The sequence below is a fragment of the Aquarana catesbeiana genome, linkage group LG03, assembly GCF_042186555.1.
Source record: "Aquarana catesbeiana isolate 2022-GZ linkage group LG03, ASM4218655v1, whole genome shotgun sequence".
Classification (NCBI taxonomy): domain Eukaryota; kingdom Metazoa; phylum Chordata; class Amphibia; order Anura; family Ranidae; genus Aquarana; species Aquarana catesbeiana.
This window is the reverse complement of record NC_133326.1, coordinates 468,270,416-468,286,013: the sequence shown is the minus strand read 5'-3', so window position 1 is coordinate 468,286,013 and position 15,598 is coordinate 468,270,416. Positions and strand designations below refer to the sequence as shown.

Here is a 15,598-nt window from a genome sequence, read left to right as displayed (position 1 = left end):
ACAATATGACCATTTGTTTGTAACTCACGCCGTCCATTGACATTCATTGAAACTACACTCTAGCCCCCTCCAAATTTGAAGGGCAATTTCTAAACTACGACCGTGCCTTCATTTTTAATATTTCACAGACTATGTATCAAAATCTAGGTCTGGGTCTTGTGATTCTCACAATATAAAGATCTTCGCTGTAGGATGTATAGTTTTTAAAATACGGCCATTTGTTTAGAGGTCATTTCAGGAAATTTTAGCCATTAATCAGAGTGTACTGTTAGTGTTTGTTTTGTTGCCATGGTTACCAAAGCTTCTGTTATAAACAGGGGGGAAAGTGGCTGGAGCATCTCAGCTGATTACAGAGCCCGGGGGAGGGGACAGACACACCATGTACTGATTTATAATAGAGGAATATGATGGGGCAGTTTTGATGGGGTAATTCTGATGGGGCAGTTTAGATGAAGTAGTATTTGGGAAGCATAAACAGGGCATGAGCGTTGCTAGGAAACAGTGGTTGTAAACACAAGATGCTAAGACACCCCAAATGCATGTGACTTCATCTGCTAGACTTGATAATGCTTGTAGACTCCTCCCACATTTTCCACACTACAGAGACAAGTAATATACCGAAACGTGCGGATTTTTCCCGATTGGTGTGCTATTACTTTGTGGAACGTTTCGCCGAATGGTCCACGAAATATCGTCGTTTTTGCGGCAAAATTGGTCCCATAGGAATGAATGGCGAAATGTTCAAAACTAGAGTGGGAGGTGACAAAAGCTGACAACCCCATGATCAGCCAAAACATTATGACCACCCCATGATCAGCCAAAACATTATGACCGCCCCATGTAAAAAAAAAAATATTTTTGAAAAAAAAAAAATATTTTTGAAAAAAGTAAAAAAATAATTTTTGAAAAAAAAAATCATTTTTGAAAAAAAAAAAAAATATTTTTGAAAAAAAAAATATTTTTGAAAAAAAAAAAATTATTTTTGAAAAAAAAAAAAATATTTTTGAAAAAAAAATTTCTTTTAAAAAAAAAATTATTTTTGAAAAAAAAATATATTTGAAAAAAAAAAATATTTTTGAAAAAAAAAAATTATTTTTGAAAAAAAAATTACTTTAAAAAAAATAATAATTTCGAAAAAAAAATTATTTTTGAAATAAAAAAATTCATTTTTGAAAAAAAAAATTACCTTTGAAAAAAAAAATTACTTTTGAAAAAAAAAATCATTTTTGAAGAAAAAAAAATCATTTTTGATTAAAAAAAATTCATTTTTGAAAAAAAAAATTACTTTTGAAAAAAATGTTCAGCTCTTTCAGCGAATGATGGAACTTTTTTACTACTATTTATACTTTTTAAAATATTAAGTTTTTTAACACTTTTCACAGTTACTCAAGCCACTCCACCCCACCCAGTTACTCCGCCCACTCCAGTTGTAGAGGCAAGAACACTTTCACAATTTCCCCAGAAATTGTACCTTTTCTAGTTCTTATTATTATAGCCAAATTTACCACCCTAACTCCTCCCACAGTTTTTACACTACATAGACAAGTAATATACCGAAACGTGCGGATTGTTCCCGAATGGTGTGCTATTACTTTGTGGAACGTTTCGCCGAATGGTTCACGAAATATCGTCGTTTTTGCGGCGAAATTGGTCCCATAGGAATGAATGGGGGAACTAGAGTGGGAGATGACAAAAGCTGGAAAATCAGAACATGATTTCTAAACTGCCGCCACTCCCTCATTTTCAAGCCCACCTACACAAATCTTATATCAAAACGTTCAGCTATCCCTGCTGCCACTAAACATGTCCACGGCTAAGCCATAGTCCTGATCGTTTTCACAATATGACCATTTGTTTGCAACTCACGCCGTCCATTGACATTCATTGAAACTACACTCTAGCCCCCTCCAAATTTGAAGGGCAATTTCTAAACTGCGACTGTGCCTTCATTTTTAATATTTCAGAGACATACTATACATCAAAATCTAGGTCTGGGTCTTGTGATTCTCACAATATAAAGATCTTCGCTGTAGGATGTATAGTTTTTAAAATACGGCCATTTGTTTAGAGGTCATTTCAGGAAATTTTAGCCATTAATCAGAGTGTACTGTTAGTGTTTGTTTTGTTGCCATGGTTACCAAAGCTTCTGTTATACACAGGGGGGAAGGTGGCTGGAGCATCTCAGCTCTGATTACAGAGCCCGGGGGAGGGGACAGACACACCATGTACTGATTTATAATAGAGGAATATGATGGGGCAGTTTTGATGGGGTAATTCTGATGGGGCAGTTTTGATGAAGCAGTATTTGGGAAGCATAAACAGGGCATGAGCGTTGCTAGGAAACAGTGGTTGTAAACACAAGATGCTGAGACACCCCAAATGCATGTGACTTCATCTGCTAGACTTGATAATGCTTGTAGACTCCTCCCACAGTTTTCACACTACAGAGACAAATAATATACCGAAACGAGCGGATTGTTCCCGATTGGTGTGTTATTACTTTGTGGAATGTTTTGCCGAATAGTCCACGAAATGACGTTTTTGCGGCGAAATTGGTCCCATAGGAATGAATGGCGAAATGTTCAAAACTAGAGTGGGAAGTGACAAAAGCTGACAACCCCATGATCAGCCAAAACATTATGACCACCCCATGATCAGCCAAAACATTATGACCGCCCCATGTAAAAAAAAAATATTTAAAAAAAAAAAAAAAAAATTTTTGAAAAAAGTAAAAAAATAATTTTTGAAAAAAAAAAATCATTTTTGAAAAAAAAAAATATATTTTTGAAAAAAAAAATATTTTTGAAAAAAAAAAAATTATTTTTGAAAAAAAAAAATATTTTTGAAAAAAAAATTTCTTTTAAAAAAAAAATTATTTTTGAAAAAAAAAATATTTGAAAAAAAAAAATATTTTTGAAAAAAAAAAATTATTTTTGAAAAAAAAATTACTTTAAAAAAAATAATAATTTCGAAAAAAAAAATATTTTTGAAATAAAAAAATTCATTTTTGAAAAAAAAAATTACCTTTGAAAAAAAAAATTACTTTTGAAAAAAAAATCATTTTTGAAGAAAAAAAAATCATTTTTGATTAAAAAAAATTCATTTTTGAAAAAAAAAATTACTTTTGAAAAAAATGTTCTGCTCTTTCAGCGAATGATGGAACTTTTTTACTACTATTTATACTTTTTAAAATATTAAGCTTTTTAACACTTTTCACAGTTACTCAAGCCACTCCACCCCACCCAGTTACTCCGCCCACTCCAGTTGTAGAGGCAAGAACACTTTCACAATTTCCCCAGAAATTGTACCTTTTCTAGTTATTATTGTTATTTATTATTATTAATTCATTACATTCCATTCCGTTTTTTCAGATCATTCATAACTTCGGATAAATTTGTATGTGTTACGTTCACTAACAGCCAAATTTAAAAGGAAATTACAATACCTATAAATTAAAAGTTACTAGTAATTACTAATAGTTAAGTTATTATTAGTTAACTATTATTTCAAATTTCCGAATTTTCGAATTTACAAATTTACGAATTCACTAATTTACTAATGTACGAATGCACGTATGTCCGAATGTACGAATGTAAATTGCGAATGTACAAATGTACGAATGCCCGAATTTACGAATGTCCAATTTTATCGAATTTATGAATATTCGGAAAAAACGTTAAACGGGTTTTCGTTAATTCGGATATTCCCGAATTAACGAATTTGTCGAAATTCGTTAAAAAACGAATTCGGAACGAAACGAATTGCACATGCCTAATTGATAGCACCAACGTAAACTAATCTCAGCCTGTAAAAGAAAATCTATACTTACCTTTCCAGTGGCCCATGTCTTGAAGCTCTGCTGTGTTGTAGATCTCTGGCCTTTATAGTTATCTAAGAGGGTGAAATACTTGCACCCCTGCTGCACACTGTGATTTACTGACTCCTACATGACATAGGAGACAGTGATATAAAAAAATTAAAGCCCTCTAGCTAGTAGATTAATTTCATTATTGATGTATTAATTATGCCTAGCTTATACAGTAGGTGAAAAACAGTACTACACAAAGAAATCGTTTTTTTTTCACACAATATTTGTTTGTTTTTCAGAGCTTTGCAGTTCATTGCCTAGGCTGGGTGGAAATACCTGAAGAGGATCTAGCACCTGGAAAGAGCAGTATCACTGTTAACAATTGTATTCAACAGCTGGCCCATACTAAGTGTGACAGTAGTGACATGTCATCAAATGAAGTGAGTTGCCTGCAGTCATGAACTAGACTACCTTTCAAGACACATTTAGCATCCCTATGTGGTTGGTACTGAAGTGACCATATGTTACTATATGTTACATGTACTGGACCTGGGACACCCTGGACAATTGCCCTTAAAATAATCACCAATGCAGAGAATTGTGAATGGGGTAAAAAAAGGTATCCTTTTGTGTTGTTCAAACTGCAGTATATTATTCAAGGAAAAAGTAAGAGTAACCTATAGTATGTGCTCCTAATGCCACCCATAAAAGAATGCAACCATGTTTAAGTCAGAACATTTACACAGTTTACTTTAAGCTGAGTTCTCTGTAACCCACTACATCCAGAATCCAGAGGTTTCCACCACCGAGGTTTGCTGGTAGTAAACATCCTGAATTCAGGGCTGTCTAATCACACAAGAACCCCTGGTGTATGGGGACTCCTGCAGTTGCTCCCCCCCCCTCCCCAGGAGGGGGAATTGCATGTGTTTTGAGCAGGGGATCAGTGCGGGGGGTGGAGGAAATTGCTGAAATCGATCTTTTGTGGCTCACCCTGCAGCAGGTAAAAGCCAGCATTTCCTTCTCCCTGCAGCCGGCATTCAGCTGCTGCAGGGTGAGTCACAAAAGATTAATTCCAGAGGGGGATCTTTAGGATGGAGAGCAGGGAAGGGGCCAGAAAACATGTTATTTACCTGCCCCTTCATTTTCTAAGTGAACACAGCGAGTGATTGGTACCAATCACTCACTATATTCATTCATAACTGAACCATAGAAAACTTTTATTACTATGCTTAGAGAGGAACTGCAGTCTGCTCACATAATTTATAATAAAAACATTTTTGCCATCCTGAAGCTTCCCTCCAACCACTGTGCATGTTATTTTATATATACTGTGATTTTGTATTTGCCAAATATGCTGCAGAAATCTCCCTCCACTGAGTCTGGCTGCAACCATTTTAACTGTGGGTAGCTAATGCTGCTGCCTGTTCACTTCCTGGATTTACACAGAGGCACACATCTAGCTCTGCAGCTCTCATTGGCCCTTTTATGACTCATCCCCCCTCCCTTCCTGCCAAACTCTCACGAGAGTGAGAGAAAGAGAGCTGTGCATGATGTCATAAGCCTAGGCTTTTTACCAGACAAGAAACAGGAAGTGGGCAGTAAAAGGTATTTACTGGCAGGGAAAAAATGTTTTACTATCCAAAGTTAAAACAACAAGGGCAGAAAAATGAATAGATGGAAAGTTGAAAAATGACTGAAGTTCCGCTTTAAGTTTATGAATGAACAGGAGCCTCTGTCTCCTGTTTATTCATCTGCAGTCAAGTTGAGGCTGCAGAAAGGAACTGGGGAATGTGTTTCCACAGTCCATTTCTCTGTCTCAAAAGTGAGATTTTAGGGGTCTGTTTAGATCCCTAATATCTCACCAAAGACACCCCAACAGTGTTTCAAAATTAACTGAACATTAAGATTAAAAAAAAAAGAAATTGTAAAAAATCTGACAGAAATTTCTAACCAGGCTAAAAGGCCACACCCAATATGTAGCATAATTTAGCAACACCCAGCACACATAGGTCACCATCTCCCTGGTAGGGGGTCCCAGTTTATTTCTTTGCCCAGGGGCCCATGGTGCTGTTAGGGTGGCACTACCTGAACCATATGTTGTGTAACTTCCACTTCTTGTTTCAACAATTACCTTCAGACCTCCAAATCATGTTTGGACCTTTTGCTGCTGAAGGAAACTTAGAATTAAAATTGTTTTACATGAGGCTTTCTGCAGGGGATAGATAGCATAGAGCATACATAAAGTGTTTGAAGATTTGAGGTCACCAGATGACTGACAAAATGGAGTGAGATGGACTTGTAACTACAGCAATGCTGAGTACTGAGCAGATAGTATGTACCCCTTATGTGTATGTCAGGGATTTTTTTTTTTTAGTATACCTTTAATGACAAATAATTACTTGATGAAGGTAAGGGGGTAAAACACCCAGGCTACTTTTGATTTCCCCAAGCAGGCCTGAGCCAGAGTATAACAAAGAGCTTATTGCTTTGTTTGATGTTGGTCATTACTTGGTCAGCAACTACGGTTTGCAAGTTGTGTGACTATTGCCAGTGCCACAAGCAGACAGCCATTCAGTGTTGCACTGCTGTTTTAGTGAAAAAATTGAAACTATAAGTCAGAAGGGTAAGGGTGATTAGCTATCATGACTAGCAAGGTTATATACTTTCCTATATTTAACATCTAGGTGTCTATAAGTAATCACCTTAGCAGTTTTTGTATTGAAGTCACTCCCTGGTGTTGGTATAATGCATAGCTTAGACACATGTAGACATCATCCTAAATGGATTTTATTACCTAAATCATCTGACATCTGATCACTGTCACAGCTTAGTAAGAAACATCATTTTGGATCATGTATGTTTAAATTTATATGAGCTACTTAAAGTGATATCTACCTGCACATAGGTGGGTAGGGCACACAAATAATAATAATGTTATCTGTACTTTCGTTCTTTTTTTTTTCTGCCAAGATCACATGATCTCCGTCCCTTATATCATCACAGTATGGACTGGGAGGGGGCTGAGCTACACAACAGTGAGCCTTATGTCCTGTGACATTGCTTTAGCTAATCTATGCCCTCCATTTCATGCCAATTTGAACAAAGTGCGCTCTCAATCAGACGTGAGCTTCTTCCCCTAGGCAGATCAGATGCTTGACTGATAGTGGACTCCAATGTAAAAAATGTATGAAAGGGGAGGGATTGTAATAGCTTGTATGTCAGCAGGATCAAATGATTAGTTAGACAGGACATATATAAAAACGTCTGTGAGACGCAAAGGATACATGATGATAGCTATTACACTACCTCCACTTCCATACCATTAAAAGCATTGGCCGCTGTCAGTCAAGCATCTGATCCTCCTAGAGGTGCAACACATGCCTGACTGACAGTGTACTCCATTCTGAATGGCCTGGAAGGGAGGGCATGGATTAGATAAAGTAATGTCACATGACATATGGCGTGCTGTGGTTTAACTCCCCCTCCAACCCAGGCCACGCTAAACAGCCATCATGTGACCTAGTAAGTTGTGTATAGTAATACACAGCTTACTTACTTAGTTGCCACTGGGGTGGCAACACTGCAGAGACCCTATGAGCTTGCAGATCATTTACCACCAGGAAGGAGGAAGCCCTAGTAATTCCAGGATAACCAGGTACTTTTTACTACAGGAAAAATGTATATTAAAACTAAGGGCACAGATAGTTAATAAATGTAACCCCTTGCTAGCACCAGGTTCCTAGCTGTCCCATTTGGCTTCAGAACAAAAGTTGTAGTGGATTTTAAATCATTGAGAAATTTGTAAGTTATCTTAAATTCAGTGTTGTTCTAGTAGAAACTATGGTAGGCATACAGACTAGGAGTCCTAGCTAATATACAACACTGCGGGATCCCCAAAGGTGTGAATAGGCACCTGGCAGGTGCTACAGAATGCCATTAGCCACTTAGTACTGACTTGTGTTTATTTGACTTGACTTGATTTTATGTTGATATTGACTTTTATAATATACTTTATGCAGAATAGCAACATAGGTCTATTTTTGACATACATGTACGTTTTAGTATTTTATTTGCATTTTAGGGGGAAAATATGGTGATGATTTTGAAAAAAGATACAATGAGCTTGGTGGATCCACTTGATCACAGTCTGATTCACTCTCAACCCGTCATCAACATTCGAGTGTGGGGTGTTGGCTGCAATAATGGAAGGTATTCAAGTTAATAATAAATATTTGTATTTGTAATAATTGGCCTTCCCAAGGTTAACAGAACACTTAGCAAACAGAGCTTAGTGGGCATGGGCATGGGTTTTGAAGTGGAACTGCATTAATGGCTTAAAGTGTATGCATACCCAGAACATTTTATGTTTTGGATACAGTAGGGAAGAATTAGAATCCTCACTGGGGAGAGTCAACACTCTTTAAATGTCCTGGTGGCCATTTTCACAGTTGTCACTGGAGCTAGAGCTGACAGGAAAGCTTCCACTTGGGACACCTGTTCCAGTGACAATAGACAGGTTGAAATTTCCTATCATCTATTATCTGGGAGTTTCACAACTGATGTATTGCTTTTCCTAGACAGTAAGTGAAGGAAATCCTCCCCAACAGGGCAGACAGCAGAAAAAAAGCCTGAAAGATGGAAATTGGATTTTAACCCTTCCCTATTCTACTCAGAACAAAACAAGAATGGGCTATACACACACTTTTAATGCATGTGTCCAAGAACTTACAGTTCTACAGCTTTTCTGTGAGGAAAACTAATTTCCGTTTAGTATGCTTAACATCTTGGCATATTGCTGCTATGAAAGGTTGCTCAGAATTCTTGTTGAGAGGTGCACACATGTGTTCCCAGTCACCTGGTCTTCTGCGTCACTCCCTAAGACTTCCCAGGGGAAGAACCCTGTGGCAGCTTTCTTTTCTTCCTTTTTCTTCCTTCCATGGCAACTGGGTGAGCTAACTGGTATCTCAAAACAGGTTACTATGCAGAGCAGATGTGGCTGAAGAGCATGCAGCTTATCTTTCTAAACATATCTGCTCTGCATAGTAACCTCTGTTTTGAGATACCAGTTAGCTCACCCAGTTGCCATACAAGGAAGGAAAGAAAGATGCCACAGGGTTCTTCCCCTGGGAAGTCTTAGAGAGTGACGCAGAAGACAAGACCAGGTGACTGGGAACACATGTGTGCACCCCTCAACATGAATTCTGAGTGACCTTTCATAGCAGCAATATGCCAAGATGTTAAGCATACTAAACGGAAATTAGTTTTCCTCACAGAAAAGCTGTAGAACTGTAAGTTCTTGGAACCTGGAGAGCTCAGTATGCATATGACATCTTCCAGCTCTGAAATCAGAACTTTGTTATACCAACCACAACTCTCAGTGCAATGTAAGGAGCTTCCCTGACCAATAAAGAGACACACAGTCTTAGGTGTGGGGTGGTCAAGTTCCAACTGAAGATATTTAAGAATGCATAGGAGCCCAGGAAAATTAAAAAAAAACCTCTAAAATGTTAATTAAAAACAACCCAAGAGCAATACTTGACTTTCCTATCTGCCAACTTTACCATCCATCAGTGTTTCTCAACATTATTATATTTTGTAACTCTATATAGCAGCAGAAACTTACCTAAGACCTGGTTATTGTGTGTCCATTTAACTATAGTATTTGTGACTGTGGGCCAGAACCTCTAAATGGGATTTCAATATTTCTAACCAACCCCTATCTTTTAGAATAAGTAAAACATGTCTACCTCTGTTTGTTTACAACAGTATACCCCCTTTGGCACACACTAATGATTGAGGAATTCTGCAATACATAATTTTCTTCATAATCTAGGTGCAGAGCATCCTCCAAAGTAGCAATTTGCAAAGGAATTCCTGATCACTGCAGGGCTTTTTTGGTAATGAAGAAAATGTTCACTGATGCCAAATGAAAACATCTGATGATGAATGATGGTTGATGATTATTATTTGCTTGGAAACAGGTCAATTGTAATTATAGTTATGTTGGTATTACATTAAATATAAGATCTTATGCTGTAACTCTGTCCAAAAGGTATTAGAGTGACAGAGAAGACTTACAACCCTGGTCACCAGTCCAAATTAGCAACGTGGAAAGCAGAGTTCACTCTTGGCAAGTATCCACCTTCTTTGCCAAGCGTACACATTAAATTAAATTGGTGGCAGCATCAATATTTCAGGGGTTCTCTTGTCCCTTTTTTTGTATAGAAAAAAAACTAACAACAGCAAAATAAAATGAAACAAACTTTTTTTTAGATACTGAAGTTGCTATTTTGTATGTAATTTTATCTGGATAATGTTTTTCATTAAACACTTTTTATTTTGCTCAGAGAGCCATTTCACTCAAAAAGAAACTCAACTTTTACACTCCAGTCATAGTGCTATAAGTTAATGATGTAACAGGCTTAAAGTGGATGTAAACCTCGGACATTAAATATGAACAAAGCATTATCCTCTATAGTGTGTACTTGTCTCAATTAGGAGCAATAGGTGTAATTTCTGTCTGCCTTTGGTCATCTGCTATCAGTATGAATCACTTCTGACAAGTTTTCCTGTCACCAAGAGAAAAAAAGGTGACAGGGAGGGAGCTCCAGCACACAACCTGCAATTGAAAGCATCAGCTCTGTTCCTATTTGCTGTGTGAAGGGGGGATGTCTCTTCTCTCCAATCAGCTCCCAGAGATCTCCTCACTAAACTCTGCAGTGTGTAACTTCAGCTCTTTTCCCCATTTTCTAAAAGCTCAGACAGGCTTTATAAATTCTGGACTTTGAAAGGCTGTAAAGAAGAGAAGACTACAGATAAACAGATACAACTTATGTTTAATCTCTGTGTATCACCTGAGGCCAGTCACTTCACTGGATATATGTAAAGCGTTTACAACCACTTTATTTCACAAAGCTAACACACCAGGAAAAGTATACTTATTTTTTTAAAAGTGACAGTTATTTCTCATTCAAGGATTTGTGTCTAATGAGATTTGAAAAATACAGTCATGTGGCTAAATTAGAGAGCTTTCTGAATTATGTATGCAGTTTTCCAGATTTAATGAAAAAGTGCCAAAATTTCGATAGTTGCTGCAAGTCCAGAGGGCTGTTAATGCTAGAAATATCGGCTGTCAGTGAGTGAATTGATCAGCTACGGCTTGTTGTCCTGCTACAAAGCACTCTTTAGCAAAGTATAATACAATACCCATGCAATCTGGTTAAAGAGGAAACTCCATTCTATATGGCTTTATCCTTGAATGAGAATCAGAATTTTCTGTGAAATGTTATAGGTGGTCATAGACATGGAAAATGCCCAGTCAATTTCTGTTGGATTAAGGGCCATTTTTGGTAAATGTAAACAGCCTCAGCTGACAATTCTAATGCCCTGTACACACAGTCGGACTTTCCGACAGAATATATGCGATCGGAGCTTGTTGTCGGAAATTCCGACCGTGTGTGGGCTCCATCTGACTTTTCCATCGGAATTTCCAACACACAAAGTTTGAGAGCAGGCTATAAAATTTTCCAACAACAAAATCCGTTCGCATAAATTCCGACCGTGTGTGGACAATTCCAATGCACAAAGTGCCACACATGCTCAAAATAAATTAAGAGACAAAAGCTATTGGCTACTGCCCTGCTTATAGTCCCGATGTACGTGTTTTACGTCACCACTTTCAGAACTATTGGATTTTCCGACAACTTTTGTGCGATCATGTGTATGCAAGACAAGTTTGAGCCAACATCCGTCGGAAAAAATCTATGGATTTTGTTGTCAGAATGTCCGATCAATGTCGGATTGTGTGTACAGGGCATAACAGTCTAAAACTACTCAACCGTTACCATTCCCCCAGAGATAAGCCAAAACTAGGGTTGCTTTTCTGTACCTTCCTCCTTAATAGACATAAATGTGTATGCTTGATAAAGCCAAGCACTCACATTTGTGAAGCAGTCCAAAGACATTTTTTGCATGGGGGCAGTTAGTTCATGTCTGCATGCTAGCTTGTAAGTGACCTACAATGTCCAAAAACCTGACCTCCAAAATCTTAAAAGAGGACTGCAGGATGTATGTGTATTGTGGTAATCACACTTACCTCCATGCTATCCTTCCCAAGATACAGCTATTTGAAAACCCTGATACCAGCCCATTGGTACTGGTATCAGGTATTCCAATCCCTGTGTGTTCATCATATGGTCTCTGACAGTATTCACCCTAAACGAAGTCACCCTAAAAGAAGTCTATAAGGTTATCATTTTGGTAATTAGTTCAGTGCAAACTATGCACACTTTTAGCCATCTGAATCAAAGAATTAACACTCGTGTAGCCCTTCTGACACATGTATGGGACTATGTATACTAGAACAGGGTAGTTTCACAACATACTCACCTGCCCAGCGGATCCTCTCAGAATTCTGCCCATGTTCGGTCCTGCGCCGCCATCTTCTTAAATGACATCATCAGGAGGCTCTTCCGTGTTAAGCCCCTGGGCCCGCCCTCCTCCTCATTTCTTAATGTAGTACTACAGTATGCCTCCTGGGATATGTGATGTGCATATCCCAGGAGGCACAGCAGGCTTAATGCAAGTCAATCGCCTAGGTGAATGACATGCATTGAGGGGCGAGCTCAAAGGTTTTTCCCAGAAAAAAAAACAGAAAAAGTAAACAAGAAAAAAAAAGTGTGGTCTGTATGAAGAAGAGGGGAGGAGGGGTGGAGAGAGGGCAAGATGTGTTTGAATTCGAAGAACCGCTTTACGTGCTGGGGTGTTTTCCTAACACTTATTAGAACTGAAGAAGTAGTTTGGATAAGCTACAAAACAGCTTCAACATTACAGAACAAGTTCAGTTTAATGTTAATAGCTACTACTAGCTATGCCATGACCTGGATAAATGAGAACCTTCACAGACATAGCAGCAGGTTTACATGCAAAAGGAATCTTCTAGATGGGTATAGAGATGTTTAAAAGAAGCAATGAAGGCTGCGCTCAGCTATACAGTGTAGCAAGTGCAAGAAAACAATATGATTCACAGTAATATAATAACAGTCCCACTTCAAAGTGAGGTAAAGTGCTTGTGCGCTGATCAGAAACATGTGCTCCAATTCGGTGTGTAGACACAGGTGCCTCACATGGATGTACACTCACCCTTATGAGTTGACCATCTATCGCTAGAGTGGTCACTTGCGCTTTGTGGGGATAGTGAGACCCCTAGATGGTATAATCATGTTATAATCCAGGTCAGCTATACTCAGACTAATCCTCCATGAGTGAGGAGAGAGAAACAACAGAGGGAGGGAGGCTCCCATAGTGTAAAACCGTTGGTTTATTTGTAAAAAATGAAGTTAAAAAATATATACACTCACATTTTTAGGTGCCTAAGCCTGGCACCTGGTGTAATCAGCATGTATGATGATAGGAATCGCCGGCCAGTCTCAATTGTAGACGCCGCTGGCCTGCGGTGAGGCTCGGTTCCCTGAGATAGTAATATCGGGTAGATATGTGGTCGAGATGATGGCCAGCGGCGTCTACAATCATACATGCTGATCACACCGGGTGCCAGGCTTAGGCACCTAAAAATGTGAGTGTATATATTTTTTAACTTCAATTTTTACAAAAAAATCAATGGTTTTACACTATGGAAGCCTCCCTCTGCTGTTGCTTTCTCCCCACTCATGGAGGATTAGTCTGAGTATAGCTGACCTAGATTATACCATCTAGGGTCTCATTATCCCTACAAAGGGCAAGTGACCACTCTAGCGATAGATGGTCAACTCATAAGGATGAGTGCACATCCATGTGGGGCACCTGTGTCTGCACACCGAATTGGGGCACTGTTTTCTGATCAACGCATGAGCACTTTACCTCGCTTTGAAGTGGGACTGGGACTGTTATTATATCACTGTGAATCATGTTTTTTGCACTTGTTACACTGTATAGTTGAGCGCAGTGTTCAATTCTTCTTTTAAGCCCACTGTGACACCAGGAGATGTGCCTGGTATAAAGGTCCATCACACTTTAGGATAAATTTAGGGAGTTTATTGAAGTTTGCAGTTCGCAAGTAACAGGTCCCAGATAGCAAGGATACCTTGCCACAAATTTGTGGCAGTGTTGAATTGTAAGTCTTGGTAACTTGCTGCACTTTTTCACTGGCAAGTTATACACTTGCATAGCACTTGAAGCACAAGTTCTAGTTGACACTTTTACAATTTGTAGCAAATTTTTGTAGCAAGTCTCTAGCAAGAGCAAAGTTGCAGTGGTGAGTCTACAGCAAGAGCTCTGAGAGTCACAGTGACCACTGTGGTGGGATGACTATCGCACAACATAACTGAACCAAAACTTGCAGCAGAATTGCAGAATGTTGCAAAGAAAGTTGATCTCGAGTCATGCAATGCGGACTTGCTGCAATTGTGCAACAAACTTGTGATGCCTGGCAAGTCTAGCAATAGCTTAACAAGTCATTTTCAAACTTGCAGTGCTTGCTATCTGGGGTAAAATTACCTATGAACAGGGCCATAGATAATTTTTCTTTGGGTTGGTTCAGCTCACGAGAATTCTCCTCATCCTCATACTCATCAGAGTCTCCCCTCTTACATCAGGGTCCCCAGAGTCACCCCATTTACATCAAGGTCCTCCTCCTTAAATCAGGGTCCTAAGAGTTCCCTTTCCTTGAATCAGGGTCCCCATAATCACTCTTCTTACATCAGGGTCTCCAGAGTCTCCCCTCCTTACATCAAGGTTCCCAGAGCCCCCCAGCCTTACGTCATGGTCCCCAGAGCCCCCCTTACATCATGGTCCCCAGGGCCCCCACTTACATCAAGGTCTCCAGAGCCCCTCTTTTTTACATCAGGGTCCCCGGAGTCACCCTCCCCCTTACATCAAGGTCCCCAGAGTTCTGCCTCATTGTATCAGAGTTTTAAGAGTCCCCCTTCCTTCTCTCAATGCCGGGGATGGAGCAAGCACGTGATTGATTGCTAGAATGCCGGTGGTCCCAGCAGCCAATCACTCTAGCTGACAGTGGTGGGCAGCGGCAGTGGATGGATCCTGTCAGTCCGTATATTGATATACAGTAGCTAACTCTGAGTGCTGTGCAACCTGCAAAGTTGCTGAGGCTGAGCGGTGCAGCCACGGCAGGAGGGACACAGGTTCAGCAATTGGGCAGGACACTCTGGGGGGGAGTTTGAACACCCCCTAACTCCTCTTCCTTATCTACACCCCTGCCTGTGAACTATAAACTTCAATAAACTCCCTAAATTTACACTTAAATGTGACAGACTTTTATACCCATCTAAAAGTCTGCCTATGCCTGTGGATCATCTTTTCTTTCCCTTTCAGAGAGGCTTTAGCCTGGAACCCTAATAAGACCAACCCACATCACTCCTTTATTGGGTACAAGCTCCCTGAAAGGATAACCTACTCCATAGTGATTCCAGGAAACATCAAAATCTCTTATCTAACTGGGAACCATAGAGATTACATCATGCTTACAGCTTCCAGACAACAGCAGGACTACTAACTTATTGTTGATTACAGTGTTTGGTTGACATAAAGTTGACTATTAACATACATTGGTTTTCATAGACCTCCATTGTAACTGAAAGGTGTCCCACAATCCTAGGATTTGACCCAAAAATAAAGTTGAATGTTGGGGTGCCCCTCTGTGTGGCTACATGAAGAAGTAACCAACATGCAGTTGATTTCCAGTTCTTCTAAAAATGACTTTCACTTTGTGGTGTATATACTATGTACAGAAATTCATTTTTCCTGTGTTTTCCCTGCTGTGTTCACATATTTACA

The 15,598-nt window shown here is 39.0% G+C and overlaps 1 protein-coding gene across 1 annotated transcript in view; it reads left to right on the top strand.

Annotated features, from left to right (window-relative positions):
- APBB3 (amyloid beta precursor protein binding family B member 3) overlaps positions 1-15,598 on the top strand; it is a 169,925-nt gene that overhangs the window by 109,176 nt on the left and 45,151 nt on the right. Inside the window, exons 5-6 of the mRNA XM_073620865.1 lie at positions 4,108-4,248; positions 7,890-8,017. Coding sequence (XP_073476966.1) covers positions 4,108-4,248; positions 7,890-8,017 — 269 coding nt within the window. The remainder of the gene's footprint in view (positions 1-4,107; positions 4,249-7,889; positions 8,018-15,598) is intronic.